Below are 22,113 nucleotides of genomic sequence, written 5' to 3' on the forward strand. Positions count from 1 at the left end.
TCTCGACAAACAATTACTCATATATACCAATAGTACAAAGATTGGAGGCATATTGGAATGATCATGATATCCTTATAGCTCCTCTCAATATCCCTTACGAATGATAATTATTAAACAGAAACAGGGCATTAATAACACTTTTGCAATACACACTTGATACCATGCACCTTCCGATAAGTTGCTACCCAGATGGCTTGTCTTTTGTGCAATACAAATTATACTAGTTCTTATTGCTGAACAAAGCAATTACCTATGACATGCACACTCCTTTAAGAGCCCTGTTGCTTTGACCTAGATGGCTTCCACTTCATGCAATATGAATGTTTCTCGTGCTTACTTTAAACAATGCAACTGCCTATGACATGTATACTCCTTTAGTAACCCTGTTGCTTTGCCTTTTTTGACTACTGGCATCTTAGAGCTTTTCTATGTTAAGACTCTTATCAAAAGCATTCTCATATTATGACAAAGAAAGCAACAAAATTGCAGGGTTGTACAAACATGAGTTCCAGTCAGGCTACTTATCCTCCAAGGCATACTTTGAAGAAAAAAAATAAAAGAGTAAGTGTCTACAACACATTACCAACTTCTAAATAAATTTCTTATACTGTCTTAGCTGCTGCTATAAATTTCTGCTCTCATCCTGTTCTACTTAATCAATGTACTTACATAATTCCTCTACTTTTCTACAGCTAGATGAGCAACATTCAACACAAACAACCACCTACCAGAAACTTAGAAATAGAAAAAAGGCAAGCAAAGCAAAAGGTAAAGCCACCAAAGCCCATCTTCATAACTTAGAAAATTTGTATCCATACTAGGCACTCCATGCCTGAAAGTTATGATACTATAGCTGAACTATACATTTTATTCTACATTCTATTTAACTTATTCTGACATTTCTATGATTTGACGCCCCACACTAACAGTTGCTCCAAAACAATTGAATCAATGGGACATGATATCAATAATGTCATGCAGCCAACATCTAGATTGTAAGCCCCAATAATTATTCTCAAAAGCATCTGTGCCTTTCTTTCTCTCTAACATTCACCAACTCTCTTTCTTTCACAACTCCAGCAAATCCAAGACCACCAAATACAAGGCAAGTACAATGGCAAAAGATCGTGTCACCAAATGGTAAGCCTTCCTAGTTATGGCATCTACAATGATCCAATTACAGTCTCTGTAGACTTCATTTCTTACACTCGTTTGCTCATCATGTGGTAGAAAACTAAGTTGTGAAGTCCTGCATAGTGAACCTATCAGACAGGCTACATCAAACAGCTACATACAACCACGATATTTGTTTACCATATATTTCACATATGTTTTCATCTTCAAGGAGATGCAACTACTCACAAATGTTATTGCTAATCCATTACTATTTTCCATGTGCAAAATAACTAAACAACAAAAGACTGTGTGCCACAACCCTTGGAGCAGAAAAAAATTGCAAGCATTCAAAGCAAAGGTAATTATTTATGCTTCACGATTCACCATCTTGTACTTCCCTATCCTTTTCTCAATTCACTTTCTTGATATCATTAAAATTTATTCTAACACATTGTCTTTGCCTATCCTTTCAGCCACCTTAAGAATATCGATACAAAAAGCCAAGAAAGTGTTGTGCCACAACATGTTGTGAAACAGTAAACAAGTTTAGTTTGACTTACCAATTCAGATCTATACCATACTTGCCTAAGTGCATTGCTCATTCTGTCTCTTCTTCACAACCCCTTCAAAAATACACATACCAATAGCCAACAAAGTGCTTCTCCCCAACATGTATTCAAACGGTAAGCCATTCTAGCTTTCGTAGTCAATTCAAATTTATAACACTTCCAACTTGCCCTTCTACTTACACTTGTTTTCATTCTCACAAACAACTACTTGTTGTCATTCTCACAAACAACGGGACAATAAACAACCATGTGCAACAAAGCCTACACCAGACGCGAAGACCACCCATATAGAACAAAGGTATGTTTTTAGAAATTTTATTTTCAAAAAGAAATAAATACATTGTTTAGAATATTAAATACTAAAATATCATTACCTAGATATCTATATCCTTCTTTAAAAAGATAAGGTTCCATGTACATGCACTCCATACTGCCATAGTCATAAGCATTCGAACTTCGTTTCAGCTGTAGGATTCATTTCTCAAGACACCCAAGAATGAAACTGACACTCTTATTTTGCCAATGAATTTGTAGCTTGATAGATGAACCAACAACATTCACTATCAGCTTTCAATATAAGCACAATATGCTTCATGGGAAAGGAAAAATCCCCCATAACCAAAACTTCTACATTTAGGGCACTTGAAAGGCCATCAACTAAGCATTTCTGCTTATAGTGACAAGACAATTACATCAACTAAGGCCTGCAAGTTACCATCGTACACCTCATGTTGGGTTCTTCTTGTTTCCCCTAGTCACTTTAACATGAATCTAGCCCTCTTCTTTCCCCAGTTAATTTCTACCTTGAGAGATGAACGAACAACATTCATCGTTAGGTTTCAAAATAAGGACAGTATGAGAAAACATTCTCCTAACCAAATCTTCAACATCTAGGGCAGTTGAAAGGCCATTAAGTGAGCATTTCTAGTTATTGTCACAATAGAGATACATCAACTAATGCTTGTTAGTTACCATCATACACCTCATACTGGCTTGTTCTTGTTGGTGTCAAATTACATCTTACAGGTCTTGACGGAGATTGAATCGCGACAATGCTTATATTTATCCCATGTTGAACAATGGAATCCATGGGTTTCACACTTTCTGTTAGAGTAAATAATAATTATTAATTATTTATTCTATTACTTAAGCTTACTTAGGTAAATGCATTTATTTAATATTTTGTATTTAATGCATGTAGTGGTTAGTTGATGACAACACGGGAGTTTGTTCCCTTCTAGCATGTTCCACTTTTTGTGGATATGTGCTAAGTTGTCATCCTTATCTTCTACCACCTTCTAGCTTGTTCTACAAGCTTCCATGAGCTCTTTATAAGCGGGCTCCCTCATTGTATTTCATATCACATCTCATCACATTATCACTTCTCATTGTAAATACATTTTCTCTTGTTTTTGTATATTTGTCTCTCATGTCCGTTTAGGGTTTTCCCTTGCTCTATGCTCTTCCTCTTCTTGGCTTCTCTTTGACAGGTTCTCGCATGCATGTGATCTTGGGCATCTTCAGAGTTGGCTTTCCTCAACTCCAACATGGTATCAGAGCCTTCTTGCTACTGCTTGGTTGAAGATTTTTGAAGCCGTGATTTGAAGTCACAAACCCTAGTTTGTTTGTGCATTTTTCCTTCAAATCAGGGGGACAACGATTTTTCAGAGCACTTTGGGTCCAAACGGACATCACCATTGGATCCAGAAGGCTGTTTGCAATCAAGATTCATATAAAACTTCTCGATTTTGGAGACAGAGCTCCGAGGGGCAAATTTTTTTTACCTAAGGAGGCCGTACGGACGATTTGTAGGGCATTTATTGAGATTTTTAAAAAAAAATATGCCGCCACCGCGGTGCCACCGTAGGGCCACCATCGCGCCACTCGCGCACAACCTCCAACAGTTGTAGTAGGCTGCTTTGCCCATGCGCCACTAGCGCCATGCTCCAGAGCCACCACCGCCCACGCGACAGCGACACCTCCTAATTTGGCCACCGCTGACGGCGTCTGCACAGCCTCCACCGGTTCCTACGCTCCCGTCCGCCGCTCGTCTGATTCAGCCGTCTAGTCAGTGTACTTTCGGTACAACCAGTGCCCGCTTAGCAGTTTTACCACATCAACAACAGCGGGTGTGACACGTGGCATGTGTGCTGCACGACACATTGCCATGTGGCCCTGCCACGTCACACCTGCCACGTCAGATTTTGCCATGTGGACTTGCCATGTGGCACTCTTTTTTTGCGGTGATGGCTGCCTAGCCGTCAAATTTAATCTCATGGATTGCTAACATCAGCATGACGTCATCCTTGCATCATCCATCCTTGCATGCACCTCTCCAAGTTCTATTTTGGACCTACTTGTGGTTTTTTGGCCATAACTTTTGCATACGGAGGTATTTTTCCGATCCAAAAAAAGCATCGAAAAGCTGGTTTCGAGCCGAAGACATTGGTGTAGGTATTTTTTGGTTTTGATGCTTTTTTATTGCCTTTTTTTTGTCAAAGTCCAAAGTTATGTTTTCTACTCCGGCAAGCATATCTTTTGCGTCCCATGCCTGTTTTTTGAAAACTTTATATTTTTGGAAAGCTGGTTCTGTGTACTTTTCAGAAATTTAGTCCTTTTCTTTAGTTTTTGGCCCTTGCTTTGTCTATCATAGTTTTGGCATTTTTTTCTATATGGTGGATATTTTGAGTGTTTTAGGCCCGAGGATCATTTTTCTGGCATGGATTCTCTTATTTTTTGCTGTACTTTCCTTTTTTGTAGCTCTTTTTTAGTTTTGATCATTGTAGCTATCATTTTGATGCACTTTTTTGTATCGCACTGAGATAAAGTGTCACTTTTGCATTCCGGGAGTCATGAATGTTGTTTTGAGTCAGTTGTACTTGCACTATTTTCATAAAGCACCATGGAGGGGATCTTTGTTTGTTGTTTTAGGTATTCTCCCTTTGTCAAGTGAGTGTCCCTTCCACGACATTAACCCCATGCAGAGTTAGTTTGACCGTGTCTTTATAAGTGTTTGTACCTCTTTTCCTCTCTTGTTGTTCTTGGTTCGTCTGCAGGAGATTTGGCTCACCTTCTCAGTTGCCTGTCATCACACCCCGTCTACATTAAGGGGGGTTATGTTGTTGTTCTAATGCATCCATGGTTCGATGGTTCGATAGTGTGAACTATGTATTCAGTGGTTGATTCTATGTACAAGGTGATTGTAGTGGTTGGCTACCTATGCATTTCGGTGAGATGGATCATCTACCATATAGACATGCTCGGTTCATGCCTTCTTCTTCCATGGACATTCTTCAGATCAGTAGTTTGACAGATTTGCGGCTTCTACATGCTTCAGTGATGCTCTTTCATGATCACTCCTTGTTCCTGTTTTAGGGATATTTCCCTAGTTGGAGGCTTCTTCAGTTCTTCACTAGGTTCTTACCTCTTTTTGGGGGAGGGTTTTTCCCACGTAGTTTTCTCTCTTTCCCCACTTTCAGAGGTTGCATTTTCTTGCATTGTACTTGGGTACCTAACATGGCCTCGTTGCTGAGACCCATTCTGCATTCATCTTAGTTTTGTGAGCTTAAGGCATTTTCCTAAGTTGCACGTAAGGGGGGGTGTTAGAGTAAATAATTAATTATTAATTATTTATTCTATTACTTAAGCTTACTTAGGTAAATGCATTTATTTAATATTTTGTATTTAATGCATGTAGTGGTTAGTTGATGACAACACGGGAGTTTGTTCCCTTCTAGCATGTTCCATCTTTTGTGGATATGTGCTGAGTTGTCGTCCTTATCTTCTACCACCTTCTAGCTTGTTCTACAAGCTTCCATGAGCTCTTTATAAGTAGGCTCCCTCATTGTATTTCATATCACATCTCATCACATTATCACTTCTCATTATAAATACATTTTCTCTTGTTTTTGCATATTTGTCTCTCATGTCCGTTTAGGGTTTTTCCCTTGCTCTATGCTCTTCCTCTTCTTGGCTTCTCTTTGACAGGTTCTCGCATGCAGGTGATCTTGGGCATCTTCGGAGTTGGCTTTCCTCAACTCCAACACTTTCTCCTTTGCCTTTTCAGGCTATTATGAATGCCTCTCTAGAGATCCTTTGCAAAATAGCACTCCTTAGAATAAGCATGGAGAGGAAAGAATAATTTGCATTAAGAACATTGATCACCCAAAAAAATTTGAAACAAGATGTTCTTCAAAGACAACAAACTATTAGAAATAGATAATACTGAGAGGGGGAGTGAATCAGTATTTTACCAACTTTTGCCCACAAGTGAATATTGTTAACTACTTTATAACTTGCATATGAAAGTAAACCAGCACCATCGAACATCAAATATAACCATACACAAAGAGAACTCATAACACCATTATTTGTTAACTAGGGAAAACCTTGCCAACGGAAAACCCCGGTGGGGATGACACTCACAAGATGATCTGCGAAACAAAAGAATTTTGTTAAGTATATTGACCCTGTTAAGAGTCTATCAAATACATATAGTGTCTCGAGTCCTTGTTAGAGGACTAGGCCTTGTTAAAAGCCTCAACCCTGTTAGGAGTTGCTGCAAACTTGTTAGGAGTTGCTGCAAACCTATTAGGAGTTGGTGGATCAAATACAATGTATACAAAATGAGCCTATTACCCTAACATGCAATATACAAATAAGTTTCTTCACAAGAATGGATATACATACAATACTTGTCTCACTATTGTACCTCGCATTTGCTCTATGTTGTCCTGCATTTTGTCACTACAAAATGTAAGTAATAGCACAAAACTTTTTAAAGCTAATTTCATGTATCTCTAACTTTGAATTTGATATTCAATTGTTTAACGTTGATCGATCAATCAACTTCAATTCCTATATCAAATTGTTTTACTGGAGGCTTTCGTTAAGTCTTTTTCGTTTTGCTTTATGTCAAGCTTTTGCTTGATTTTAGAGGCCTTTATCGTCCTTTTTTTTGAGTTTGTGTTTGTTGGTTTTTAGTCCTTTGATTTCACTCATGTCATGGCTTTTGGTTTTCCTTTCAATTTGGTCTAACCTAGAGTTGTCAGTCAAGAGATATGATCGTTTTAATGCCTCAAAAGTCGACCTTTTTGATGCAACAACACGAATTAAAAATATCATATTATATTTTTAATTTGACATTTGCTTTTTGAAAATTATATCTTAAATTCACTTTATGCTATGTTTTTAAGTTACTTTATCATTTAACTTTTCACTTAAAGTAATTATAGTGCACTTTATGTTATAATTTTTATTTTTTTTAAAGTTTGTATTGAAGAAGATTTGAACTCAGCACCATTTAGGTGCTTACAACATGGACTTTTTTTTATGTTATAATTTTAAGTTGAGCTACTTTTTGATCTTTCACTTAAAGTCACTATATAAATATATAGTTTCAGTTTAATTTTTTATTTTTAAATCAAATGCTCATTTATATGTTACTTTTTAGATGATATTTATGTGTTATATTTTTAATATGATATATAAATATTGTTTGTCACATTAAATTAGCATTTTAATGAAATCAAATTGTATATATTTGTTAAATGACTTTAAGTTATCAAAAGTGGACATTTTATATGCAATTACATGTATAATTTATCAAAAGTGGACATTTTACATATCACTCCATATAAAGTTCAGCTTAAAAGCATCAGACTATCAAAAGTTAACCTTTTTGGTGTCATTACATCAAAAGGTGAATTTTATATGGCATTGCATCAAAACCATGAGATTTCACTTAAAATATGCATGTCACCCCCAAAAGGTTTAATTGTAACTAAAAGCATATGTTAAAACATGGTGTGCCTCCCAAAAGGTCTGATTTTGGAAGAACACATGCATTTGTTCTCCAAGAACCCAATTTTGCTCATTGTGAGAGATTTACTTGACGATTTTGCATGAGATCTTCTTCAATAGGGTCATTTTTTCTTGGCAATGGATTTTCTAACGTCAAAAATGGATTTATCTTGCTAGAAAACATTTTTTCAAACTTCTTCCAAGGGCATGTTTTTGGAAAAATCTTCAAATAAATCCATTTTAGAGTTATTTAAATCACATTTTTGCAAGAAAAATAGGTGTTTTGGCATATTCAATCATTGACAATGCATCAAGGGTCACGTTTTTGCATTTGAAAATGAAAAATGACTTATACTAAACCTTTTATGAATCACGTTTTTGCTAAAAACGCCCAGAAAATTGGGGTTTTAATCCACTTTAATATGTTTTGAAGCCACTTTTTTACATTTGGAGCCATGTATATGCATTTTGGCAAGTCGTTTTTGCATTCACAAGTAAAAAATAACTCAAAAACATGCATTTTTTGCCACGTTTTTGCTAAAACGGCCCAGATTTTTGCATTAAAAAATAATGTTGTTCAAAAACCTCAAAAAATGACATTTCAGCCCATACATTTGGATCAAGAGGGGTCGTTTTTGAGTTTTAATGCATGCTATTATCTTTGGAGACCATGTATTTGACATTTTCATATCAAATTCGACTCTTCATTGCTCATTAATATTTGTTGAATGCAAGTATCAAAAAAGTCAAATTATTGTTTTGGACTCTGGATTTTGAGGAGAATTGATCTTCAAAGTTTATGATTCTTGCTATTTTGCCTCTTTGATCTCCTAGTGGACTTTTTCAAACTTTCTCATTAATTCATGCTTATCTTGCTATTTCCATGCATATTATGGCTTGTTATTGCACACTTGTCTATATATATGCGATGAAAAGTGAATTTTGCGTTTAAAAATGATGAAAACTCTCATTTTCACACTTTTGGAATTCCCCAAATTCCAAAATTGAATTCTCATGTTGAAGTGCTTTGTTTGTTGACATGTTTGAGTCATTTGCCAAAGGTACGTCTTTCTTTTGAAGTTTTTGTGTTTTGTGTGCTTGTTTTCCTATTTTCTCCACTTTGGAGAAGTTACAAGTTCTTTCCCAAGAACTTGTTTTTGTTCCACTTCATGTGAAAACATCATCACATTTCACTTCCATCTTCCATGTTACATCCCAAATTTTGCCCTAAATTTTAAGTTGAGCATAGCCGTTGTTTTAATGAAACAATATCATGTGAAAGTAAGTTATTTATAATTGTCATTTATTTCTTCATATCATGTGAAAATGAGTTAGTTAAATATAGCCGTTGATTATTTCTTCATGATCGTGTGAAATTGAGTTAGCTAATTATAGCCATTGTATTGATTTATTTATCACATGAAAGTGAGTTAATTATAGCCATTGTATCAATTTATTCATGGTCAGGTGAAAGTAAGTTAATTATAGCCGTTGTGTATATATGATGAGCATGTAGAGTTAGTTATTCTGACATTGATGAAATCCCAAATGGTCACTTGATGATTTTGAATTAGCAATTTATAAATTTTGAATTGATGTCTTGGCGAGAATGTTGTTTTGAATGATTACAGGAAGAAGATTGAAGAGAGAGGGGAAGCATTGCTAAATGGGGTCATCGGAAGGGAATGGTCAAATATTCAGTCATCAGAATCAACAGGTTTGACCTAAAACTATTTTGGCAAGGTTACTAGGACTTGGCAACATATTTCATAGTGGAACCGCATGAGCTATGAGTGGAACATTATAATAAATAATGTAAAATAAACATAAATTCTTACCTTTAAAGAATTATCAAATATTAATATTTTTTAATTATTAGTTTACATTCTCAAATATGATCATATGTAAATAATAATAAGATGACACTATTACATTATAAATTAATAATCCAATGATGCCACCCTATCATTACGTACACATAAGCATAGATGAGAAAATATAATAATAAAATAATTATAACTTTTAAAAGAAACTCCTCATTTTCTTTCTTTCTTTCTTTCTTTCCCTCCTTTCTTTTTCTTTTAAGTTGATTTGAATGACTTTGGAATATAATCTTATAAATTTTTCTTTTAAGTTGATTTGAATGACTTTGGAATATAATCTTATAACTGTTGGAAGCCGATGAGCCAAGATAATCTTTATATTAGAGGCTCTCAAGTGCTCGGATTCATTCATCTTTTTACACATAGTTTCGGTGGCTCACTGTTCACAATGTAAGAAGGAAAACTACAAACTTACTTCCAGATTTTTACCTTAATTCTTTTCTTGTTGCTCTCACGTTTCTCTGTCTGCAGCCAAAGCAAGGAACGAGTCTTTTCTCCCTACTGTAGAAGAGTTCAAGGCCATTTTTTACAGTAATGTAAGGATTTTTCCAAAATTTTTTAATATATTTTCACATGTTTTGTTTGAATAAACCATCAATATATGTATGTTCTCCTTCATAGTATTGAGTCGGCTGTGACTCTAAACTATCTATTGGAATCCGACTAAACTTGAGTAGTTTATAATTATTCCAAATTAGTATATGTTGTGAAGCCATCTATTTCCTTTGAGTCTGAAAAATCGAATATTTCTTTTGGTTCAACTATTCTGTCTAGCATCTCATTAATAATCTATGTTTTAGTTTAAAGTATCAACCTTTGAATATGCCACAGAACCTTGAATAATAACATGATCAGAATTTAATACAAGCATCTTTGTCTAGTAAATATATATACACCAAGGAATTCACTGGCAAAATGCCATTACAAGTGAAGAGGTGTAAAATAGATATGACTCATGAGCAGCCGAGAATCACCGACATGACAACTTGAGAAGGTGAGGAGGTGTAGAGAGAGTCTGCACAGAAAAAGAATGGCATCAGATATGATTAATAAATCAAAAACTACAAAAAGCTCATGCATGTTCCACTTATGTAAGATGTTGTCAAGTCGAGTTGGTGGAGATCGAGTTTGTCAACCCACATTTTGAAATCCTTGGCTAGGGTGGAATTAGGCAGATTTGTCGAGCAAGTGATTTTTGTTGAATGTCCAAACACTTTAGTTATTTTGGTCAATAATTGTTGGGACTTCAACCCAACTGAATACTCTGATGGTTGGACTTATGAACATCCCAAGCCCGATCCCGAGGTAGGGAGGCCTGTTCTATTAAATTGGAATAAGTGGAGATAAGTAATGGTCCGCGGTTGGGAGGTTAAGCCTATGTGAATGCTTCTTCTCTCACCAATGTCGGGGCTTGGACATCAAGTGAAAGAAGTTCCACAAATTATACTGTATGTTCTCTAAACCTGTGAATGTTTAGCTATTTCATTTCTAGATGAAAGTCATATACTTTACAAATAGCTATTACTTTAATTAGAAGAAATTAAATGTTCGCAATTACCTCAATTTGTAATTTGATAGATACTTCATTTCAAGAACATATGTTATTTAAATTTAGTTGAATATTTAGAAATAGTTAAATTATTGCAATTACATTTTGTATTTTTAGATATTTCATTACAAGAACATCTGTTATTTATTTTTCAGTTTAAACAGTTGATGAAAATCATAGTCATGTGAAATGAAATAGGAAATCAGTTTGTATCAAGACTAAAACTTGTTTAGGAAAATTAGTATGTTACATATGGTATCAGAGCGTTGGGTTCGACATTGAACCTAGGGCACCCTACCTTCTGGAAACCTGATAGAAATTTGAATTGGCTACAGGATGTTAGTACGTAAAACTCTCTGTAAGAAAACTAGGCATCCCATCTTTCCCTATCTTATTAGAGACATTACTAAATATGATTACTCTTGTTGTTCTGAATCTCGAAATAATGAAACCCTAAACCAGACAATTCAATGGATGAAGAAGGAAAGAGTCAGATGGACTCTTATCAAGAAGGCGACATATAGAAACAAACTGATACAAAACTGGAATGCTCAGTAGAGCAGCCCCCTTTTCCATTTTCATAGGTCTTGGATGGTATGAGACATGTACCAGTCTGAACCAGAATGTAATGCTGCAGAGCAAGAATAAAAATGTTGTGTGAATGTAGACTTCCTCAATAGAGGAAAATTTTGTAAATAAGATTGCTTAGTTAAGCAATGAAAATGAATTTTGTAATTAAGATTGCTTAGTTGAGCAATGAAAATGAATTCTGTAAATAAGATTACTTAGTTGAGCAATGAAAATGAATTTTGTAAACAAGATTGCTTAGTTGAATAAAAATGAAATTTTGTAAATAGGATTGCTTAGGTTAGCAATGAAACTAAAATTAAGTAAATGAGATTGCTTAGTTGAGGTATTTGAAATTATGTGTTGTAATACCTTTTCGCTTGTAAAATTCTCCTTTTCGCAAAATAACACAATTGTAAATTAATAGGTGAGAAACCTAAAACATAAAAATGAATAACAGTGGAAATGCATAAAACTAGGATATAGTACACAAGAACCCTCAATCCTCCAATCGACTATTACTCCAAATTTTGCAAGAAACACAATTAAAGCTAGGAACCATGGAAAGGTGTAATGTCCCATTTTTTTTGGAGGAATTAATTATAAAGTTATCAATTAAAATATATATATTACAAGGTAACTTTATAAAATAAATAATAATTAAAAGCTTCTAGAGGTTGCTGGAAGAAGCGGAGAAAAAATTAAAAAGGGAGGCCGACCTATCAAGAAAAAAAGAATAAATAGGCATTGAGGGCTCATTGCCTATCATCGAGATTTATTATAGATTTTTGCTTATGTGCATTGTGGAGCCTAGGGTTTCTGCAAATAGTCACAATTGGCCATTGAGAACGAAAACTCTCAATTGGTACGCAATTTTGAGGGTGTGAGAGATCACCTGAATTATTGCAGCCGGGGGAAGGATATTTTAGTCCTTTCATTTGTGATTAATTGCTGATTTGGAGTTTCCAGTGGAGTTGCACTTTCACCATATCATCGACAGCATTCAGTCTCCACCATTTGATCAATCTAGTGGCCTTCTGGTACGGGTCATTACAGTGGTATCAGAACGGTTTCCTACCAGCCTGATAGGGTTATCCAGCCACCATTTAATTTTGTTTACAAAGGAACCAGCATAACTAAGAATATGGCTGAGAGACATTCTCAAAGTCCATTCAGAAGTGTGTGAAATGATGAGACTTTACAACAACAAGAGAGGCTTCTACATTCAATAGAGGCAAGTACACAAGAAATGATGGTTATGATGCAACATTTGATTGGGGAAAATAGGAGGAATAATCATAATAATGACCAGGATGACAGGAGCATAGCAGGATCACAACATAGGACACGATCTAGAACAGCAGACAAACCCACACGTCCTACATTCAGAGAAGAAACTCTAGCACGCACACCTGATGCTATGGTAATAGATATTGTAGATGAACTCTGACAAGCAAGGAATGAGTGGGATTCATTACCACAATATGTACAGGATGGATGGACATTTGACAGGTACCTGAATTATAGAGCTGCCAGGCAGAAGCAAGTAGATAAACACAGTGAATTGCAATAGGTCACCAACAAGTTGGTATTACCCACATTTGATGGCAGTGGAAAAATGACTGCTCGTGCTTGGATTCATAAGGTGGATACTTTCCTATCTCTGAAGACTATGACAGAAATTGAAGCACTCAAGTATGCCACTTTACACTTAGATGGGGCAGCACATGATTGGTAGACAAATGGGATGATCACATTGCAACACAATCAGGTAACCACTTATCAAGAGTTTGTGGATAGATTGATAGAAAGGTTTGATAAAAAAAATCCTGAAGTTTATTTCTGGGAGTTAGCCCAGTTGAGACAGTTAGGAGGCTTAGAACAATTTATCAATGACTTCCAAAAGCTTGCAGTGATGGTGCCTGACATTTCAGAAAGGAGGCCAGTCATTTTATTCACAGAGGGATTAACTGAATCACTCAAAGGGTGGGTAAAGGCCTTTGATCCTCCTACATTACAGGAAGCCATGAAGAAAGCCCGCAGTATGGAACTTGCAACTCCAGCAAAACGGTTTAGTTCAAAGGGTTCTTCATTATTTAGATATAACAAAGGGGAATTCAGCAAGGGTAAAGAGAAGGTTAGTGACTCAAAAGACAAGCTAGCTGCACCTTGGGATAAGGAAACACTTAATGACTTGCATAGGAAGAAGCTATGCTTCTTTTGCAAAGGTCCCTATGAGTTTGGTCATGATTGTCCTATGAAGCCTAAGGGGAAGGCTAACCGGGTGATGTGGACTTATTATGAAGGTTCAGATTCAGACATCTCAGAGCACCATGATGAGGATCCTGATGAGGTAGAGAGTGAACAAGAAGTAGATAGTGCTGAGAAAAAAGAGGCTCCAGTGATACATTTATAGGAGGCACGTCTGTCTAGTGTTCAAAGAGAGGGATCTTTCAGATTTCGAGGAGTCTTGGAAGGACAAAAGATTATTACTCTATTGGATACAGGTGCCACGCATAATTTCATTGATGCACAATTTGTGGAGAGGCATGGACTCATTACTGAGGAGTTCGAGGGATTGAGAGTTAAGGTAGCTGATGGATATAATCTTCGTTGTGATAGGATGGTACAAGATCTACCTTTGCGCCTAAACAACTATGAGTTTAAGGAGGACTATCATGTGGTCAACATGGGTGACATGGACATAGTACTTGGGATGCAATGGCTACATTGTTTGAAGGAGGTTACCCTAAGATTGGAGGATATGGAGATACGATTCGTGGTGGATGGTAGGACTCATGTGCTGAAGGCTATCCGTAATGGTGATGTTAGGACTATCTCATTTAGGCGGCTAGAGAGATTAGCCAAGCTTAATAATATAGAGTGGGCAGCAATATGTGCCTTGATGCCTACCTAGGAGGAGCAACATAAGATTGAATATCATCTAGATATTCAAAAATTGAGAATCAATTATGGGAAGGTATTCAGCGAGATTCCACTAGGTAGGCCACTAGACAGAGGTATTGAGCATATTATCGAGTTAGAGGAAGGTGCTAAGCCTATCATGATCACACCATACCGACATCCAAAATGACTCAAAGATGAGATTGAGAGGACCATCAACGAGTTGCTAGCAATGGGACACATCAGACCAAGTAAGTCACCTTTTGCATCTTCTGTTGTTTTGGTAAAAAAGAAGGATGGAACTCTACGAATGTGTATTGATTATAGGGTGTTGAATAAGAGAACTATAAAGAACAAGTATCCCATCCCACACATCGATGAGCTGATAGACGAATTGCATGGGGCTTGTTATTTCACAAAAATTGATTTGAGATCAGGCTATCACCAGATCAGAGTTCGAGAGTAGGATATCAAAAAAACTACTTTTAGATGTCATTACGGGCATTTCGAGTTTGTAGTCATGCCTTTTGGTTTGACTAATGCACCTACCACTTTTCAGTCCACTATGAACAAGGTCTTCCACCATCAGTTGAGGAAATTTGTGCTAGTGTTCTTTGATGATATTTTGATCTATAGCAGGACATGGCAAGAACATTTAGAGAACTTGGAGACAGTATTAAGAATTTTACAGAGCGAGTCCTTGTATGCCAAGGAGTCCAAATGTGATTTGGGGATGACAGAATTGTTGTATCTTGGACACATCATTAGTGCAGAAGGAGTGTGAATGGATCCTGAAAAGATCCGTGCTATTGTTGATTGGCCACCACCAGAGAACCTTGCACAATTAAGAGGGTTCCTTGGTCTATGTGGATTCTATCGCAGGTTTGTTAATGGCTACTCATGACATGCAGTGCCCATGACAAATTTGCTGAAAAAGGGGCATTTGTGTGGACTCGAGAGGCACAGGAGTGTTTTATGTGATTCAAGGAAATAATGACTATATGCCCAATATTAGCATTGCCTGATTTCACGAAGCCATTTGAGCTTCAATGTGATGCTTCTGGAGAGGGAGTTGGTGCTGTACTCATGCAGGACAAGCATCCTATAGCCTATGAGAGTAGAAAACTTAGAGGGGCTGAGAGATCATTCAGTATATATGATAAGGAGATGTTGGCCATCATGCATGCCTTGGCTAAATTCAGACAGTATCTTGTGGGCAACAAATTTGTATTAAAACTGATCATAATAGTTTGAAGCACTTTTTGGGATAGCGGGACCTAAATGATCATCAGCAGAAGTGGGTGAGTAAGTTACAGGCATATGATTTTGATATCACATATGTTAAGGGGATACTGAATATTTTTGCAGATGTTATATCCTGTAGGCCACACCTCACTTCTATGATTCAGATATCAGAGGATTGGCGACATTTGATTGTAGCAAAATATCCCAAAGACACGTGGGCCTCTTCTATAGTGGAGGGGACAACAATCGACACCAGATACACTCATAGATGATTTGATCATTTACAAGAACATGATTTATTTAGTCTCAGGATCTAAAGTGAAGCAGTTGATTTTTAGAGCATTCCATAATTCACCTATAGCAGGCCATCGTGGGTATTTCAAGACTTACAGGTTAGTACAGGAATGATTCACTTGGAAGGGACTCAAGGCTGATGTTTTACAGTATGTGCTTGAGTGTCATGTTTGCCAACAGAACAAACAAGAGCACACTTATCCAGCAGGCTCCTACAACCACTTCCTATTCCTGACAAGAAGTGGGAGTGCATCGCTATGGATTTTATTACGGGCTTGCCTAGGGCCCAAGGGCGTGACTGTATCTATGTGGTGGTGGATAGGCTGACAAAATATGCTCACTTCTTCCCTATCACTACTACATACTCAGCAACTCAGGTGCCAGAGGTCTTCTTCAGGGAGATTTTTAGATTACATAGTTTTCCTTGAAGCATTATGAGTGACAGGGATAGCCGCTTCATGAGTCACTTTTGGCAGGAGATATTTCGGTTGTGTGGCACTGAGCTTACACCTAGTACCAATTATCACCCACAGACTGATGGTCAAACAAAGATTGTAAACAAATGGGTGGAAGGGTATTTGAGGAATTATGTGGCAGATCAACAGCGAGCTTGGGTCAGATGGATATATCTCTGTGAGTATTGTTAGAATACTACATATCATATGACTATACAAATGACACCCTTCATGGAACTTTACGGTTATGAGGCACCTAGTTTCTTAGATTTTTTGTTGGGAGACATTCGAGTACCCCGTGCAGGTGAACTATGACAGGAAAGCAAGGATATAATTGCTACTCTCCGAGACAACATTGCTAGAGCTCAGAACCAACAAAAATAGTATGTAGACAAGAAGAAGACTGAGTGTAGTTTTGAGGTAAATGATATGGTTTACCTCATGTTGCAGCCATATAAGCAATCCACTCTCAAGAAGAGTGATATAGAGAAACTCAAGCCACGCTATTATGGACCATTCAAGATCATCAAACGAGTTGGTGAGGTGGCTTATGTGTTGGAGCTTCCCACAGATAGTAGAGTGCACAATGTATTTCATGTATCATGCCTCAAAAAGGCGTTGGGTCAGAATGTGATGCCTTCTGCAGTATTACCTCCCTTGGATGATGCGGGGAAATTGATCTTAGTGCCAGAATTCATTCTAGATAGTAGAGAGAAGCAACTTTGCAGGAGAGTAATCAGAGAGTATCTAGTTAAGTGGAAAGATTTACCTATTGAAGATGCTACTTGGGAGGGAGAAGTGATTTTGCAGCATCCAACATTAAGATTGCTTGAGGCCAAGCAATTTTAGGAGGGGCAGACCTGTAATGTCCCATTTTTTCGAGGAATTAATTATAAAGTTATCAATTAAAAAAAATATATATTACAAGGTAACTTTATAAATTAAATAATAATTAAAAGCTTCTAGAGGTTGGGAGGCCGACCTATCAAGAAAAAAAGAAAAAATAGTTATTGAGGGCTCATTGCCTATCATCGAGATTTATTATTGATTTTTGCTTATGTACGTTGTGGAGCCTAGGGTTTCTGCAAATAGTCACAATTGGCCATTGAGAACGAAAACTCTCAATTGGTATGCAATTTTGAGGGTGTGAGAGATCACCTGAATTATTGCAGTTGGGGGAAGGATATTTCAGTCCTTTCATTTGTGCTTAATTGCTGATTTGGAGTTTCCAGTGGAGTTGCACTTTCACCATATCATCAACAGCATTCAATCTCCACCATTTGATTAATCCAGTGGCCTACTGGTACAGGTCATTACAAAATGAGGATGAATAAAATGGCAGCCTAGATGGGGCAAAACCATGAGGAAGTGCAAACCACACCCAGAGCGGAGATAGAAGTCTCTACATTTAACAAAACCCCCTCTCCCAAGCAATCAGAAAAACAAAAGAGGAAGGAAATAGTGGCCGATTTATCAACAAACATAAAGAAAATAAAACCTCCTAAGTTTTCTAGTGTTGAGTTCGGAGAAGAGACAGAAGCATGGTTGACCAAGATGGAACAATATTTCAAGAATAGAAATTTCTCTGAGACCTCAAAGGCTGTGTGGGGAATATATCATTTCACCGGGGAAGCTTCAACTTGGTGGGGAAACACTAAGGTCGAGCAAAACATTAGAACTACTAATATCACCTAGGAGAAATTTGTGGGCATATTTTGGAAACAATGGTTGCCTCAGAGCTTTTATGATAAAAAACTCTTGGATTTTCAAATCTTAAAATAAGGAGATTTGTCAGTGCATAAGTATTGGGAGAAGTTTACTTGGTTGCTTAGTACCACCTTATCAGCAAAACACCAATTTGAAGGTGAGAAAGTTTATCATGGGACTGAATAATAGAATAGGAGGAGCTGTTGATGTTCTTACACCTTGGATCATGGAAGAGGCTTTAGAAAAGGCTGTCCGACAAGAGCATAAGATTAGAAAGGATGATTCCATTCGGGACAACAAAAGAAAGACTACCCAGAATTCAGAAGGCATTGAATTTGGACCACCGAAAAAACAATTCAAGGATTATAAGAATAAAAAACCTAAAAATAAAAGCGGTGGAGCAAGAGATATCAAAGGTAATTTTTATGTGAACAAAAATGACAAAAATAATGAGAAGAAAGGACCACTGGGAGGATGTTTTATCTGTAGAGGAAATCATTATAAGAAATAGTGCTCTAACCTCAACCAGTTATAGCGTCCACCTTTGCCGCAGTAGCAGCAAGTCTTTCAGTAGAGTATTCATGCAGCCTTGGATAACAGGCAAGCAAAGCAGTAGATAGGCCCCATTGAAACTCCAGGTAAGATCTACGAAAACCCTATGTCCATATTAATTGATACTAGAGCAACTGAATGGTTTATTTCACCTAGATTGTTAAGTAGATTCTCGAAAAGATTTGGTTTTGTGGAAAAACCATGGACAGTCAAGTATGCAAACTAGTCAAGGGCTAAGGTGGAGCAATGTCTGTTTGAAGCTCGGGTTGACTTTCCAAATTTTTCTATGGAAATAAACTTATATGCAGCACCACTGGGGTCATATGACATTATCATAGGAATCAATTGGCTCAATGAACATAGGGTTAAGGTAGATTGTCTTGCCAAAACTATAAATTGTATGGATGATCAAGGCAGACCAACAAGTATTTCAGGGATCAAACATGAAATTAGATCACAGCAGATTTTTGCGATGCAACTTAAGAGATATGGGAGAAAAGGCTATGAAATTTTCGCAGTTAAGATTGAAGATACAAGAGAGCCTAAAATAACCACATATGGGGATGACTACATTTATGAAGATGGAGAAATCAGGGCAAAATTAAAAGAATCCTTCAAAAAAAAAAATCTTATTTGAAGAATTATCAAGATGTGTTTCCTGAGGAACTTCTTGGATTGTCCCCTTCCCGAGCATTTGATTTTACCATAGACTTGATACCGGGAGCAGAACCCATATCTAGGGCCCCATATAGAATGAGCGCCACAGAATTAATAGAGTTATAGATTCAACTGCAGGACATGTTGGATAAGAAGATGATTCAACCAAGTGTCTCATCATGGGGAGCTCGAGTGTTATTTGTAAGAAAGAAGGATGGAACCATGAGACTATGTATAGATTACAGGATGCTTAATAAAGTCACCATAAAAAATCGGTACCCACTGCCAAGGATAGACGATCTATTTTATCGAATGAAAGGGGCGACTGTATTTTCAAAAATTGATCTAAGATCAGGATACCATCAACTGTGAATTAAGGATGAGGATATACATAAAATTCCTTTCAGAACAAGGTATGGGCATTATGAATTTACAATATTGCCATATGGATTAACTAATGCCCCCACAGCTTTCATGAATTTAATGAATAGTACATTTCAGGATTGTTTGGACAAATTTGTATTGGTTTTTATAGATGATATTTTAATATACTCCAAAAATGAAGAGGAACATCAGAGACACTTAGATCTGCAAAGACTAAGGGAACACAAGTTATATGGAAAATTATCTAAGTGTGCTTTTTACCAAAAGGAAATTCAGTACCTAGGGCATATTATTTCAACACAGGGTATAGCAGTAGATCCATCTAAGATTAAAGAAATTAAATAATGGCCCATACCTGGAAACGTATCTGAAGTTAGGAGCTTCATGGGATTAGCTGGATTCTGCAGAAAATTTGTTAGAAATTTCTCAAGAATAGCCTATCCAATCACTTCACTCCAGAGAAAGGGAAAGAAATTTGTTTGGATGGAAAAGTGTCAATCAGCTTTTGAGTTTCTGAAAGAAAAGCTGACTATTGCACCTATTTTGAGGGTACCTAATCCATAGAAACAGTTTGTAGTTATCGTTGATGCATCAAGAGAAAGTTTAGGGGGCGTGTTAATGCAGGAGGAACAAGTCATTGCTTATGAGTCTAGGAAACTAAAAAATTATGAACAAAATTATGCACCCCATGATCTGGAACTAGTAACAATAGTGCATGCCTTGCAAATGTGGAGACATTATTTAATTTGAAAACCTTTTGAGCTTAGATCTGATCACCAAAGTTTAAAATATATTTTCACCCAACATAATCTTAATACTAGACAAAGGAGATGGCTGGAATTTTTAGCAGATTATGAGTTTGTTATAAGCTACATTAAAGCAAAGGAAAACAAGGTGGCTAATGCCCTAAGTTGGAGAAGACACATCTCGGCAATGATTGGTAAATTTTAGGTTGAGAGACCAAATTTTACAACATTTGGAACATGATGAGTTTTATATAGAAATTAGCATGGCTCTTATTAGAGACCTGCAGGATCCCAAGTATTCAGATTTTAGCTTAGAAAAAGATGGATTGTTAAGATATCATCACAGAATCTATGTACCTAATAACCCTGAACTTTGAAGATTGATTTTAGGGGAATATCATTCAGCTCCATACTCAGGACATCCAGGAGTAATGAAAATGTTATCTAATATAAAACCTTTATATTTTTGGAAAGGGATGAAGAGGGAGATAATCGAGTTTGTAGCAGGTTGTTTAGAATGTCAGAGAGTGAAGGTGGAACATCGGTACCCAGCAGGTCTGTTGCATCCAAGTGAGGTACCAGAGTGGAAGTGGTAGGTAATATCCATGGATTTTGTACAATGGCTACCTATGACTCGAAATTGGCACAACACTATCTTGGTCTTGGTTGATAGAGTAACTAAGTTTGCTCATTTTATACCAGGAAATTTATCTAATGGAGCACCTAAAATTGTTCATAAGTTCATAAAAGAAATTTTTAGGTTACACGGGATTCTAGAGAAAATTATTTCAGATAGGGATGGTAGGATAACTTCCAGATTCTGGGAAACATTATTTTCAGCTTTGAGCACCAAATTGAATATTAGTTTAGCTTATCATCCTGAGACAGATGGTCAAACTGAATGAGTAAATCAAGTATTAGAGGATCTTCTAAGAGTATATTGTATGGATCGATAGTATCAATGGGAAACATATTTACCTTTGGTAGAATTTGCATATAATAACTATTACCAATCTTTAATTAAAATGGCTCTTTTTGAGGCTTTGTATGGCCGTAAGTGTAGAACTCCAGTAAGTTGGAATCGATTGGAAGACATGGTCATTGTCGGGCCTGAAATGCTTCAAGAAGTGGAAGAACAGGTGCTTTAGATTCGTCAGAGATTGAAGGAAGCGAATGATAGAAAAAAGAGTTATGCTGATGCTAAAAGAACACCCAGAGAATTCTCAGTAGGGGACAAGGTGTTACTAAGAGTTAAGCCTCAGAAGAGTACTATCAAGTTTGGAAAGAATACAAAATTAGCTCTGAGATATGTGAGACCTTTTGAGGTTTTGGAGGTTGTCAACCTAGTGGCTTATAGGATTGCTTTACCACCAACCCTTGCTAGGATGCATGACATCTTTCATGTGTCTTACCTTAAAATGTATATTAGCCACCATGAGCATATGATTGATTGGAAACTACTGCAGGTGCAAAAGCCAAGAGTGGTAGAGGTAAAACCACTCAGAATACTCAAGGTACGTAAGCTACGCCTACAAAATTGAGAAGTAACATAGTGCAAGTTCCAACGGGACCAATATACAGAAGATAATGCCACCTAGGAACATTATCATGATATTTTTCAAAGATATCCCTACCTTTTCTCTAAAGCAGAAAATTGAATACGCTATTTCTTTTATTTTAACT

At 36.7% G+C, this 22,113-nt stretch overlaps 1 protein-coding gene across 7 annotated transcripts in view; it reads left to right on the forward strand.

Moving 5' to 3' along the window:
* Positions 1-22,113, forward strand: part of LOC149544340 (uncharacterized) — a 167,965-nt gene that overhangs the window by 42,355 nt on the left and 103,497 nt on the right. For 4 of the 7 annotated variants that reach the window (XM_089798790.1, XM_089798791.1, XM_089798794.1 and 1 more), the window contains exons 5-6: positions 490-561; positions 693-768. The exons of the other annotated variants lie outside the window; for them this stretch is intronic. In XM_089798790.1, the coding sequence (XP_089654916.1) occupies positions 490-561; positions 693-768 (148 nt within the window). The remainder of the gene's footprint in view (positions 1-489; positions 562-692; positions 769-22,113) is intronic. 7 annotated transcript variants of the gene reach the window in all.

Source organism: Cupressus sempervirens, chromosome 8 (genome assembly GCF_028749045.1).
Source record: "Cupressus sempervirens isolate cs-2001-9-10 chromosome 8, ASM2874904v1, whole genome shotgun sequence".
Taxonomy (NCBI): domain Eukaryota; kingdom Viridiplantae; phylum Streptophyta; class Pinopsida; order Cupressales; family Cupressaceae; genus Cupressus; species Cupressus sempervirens.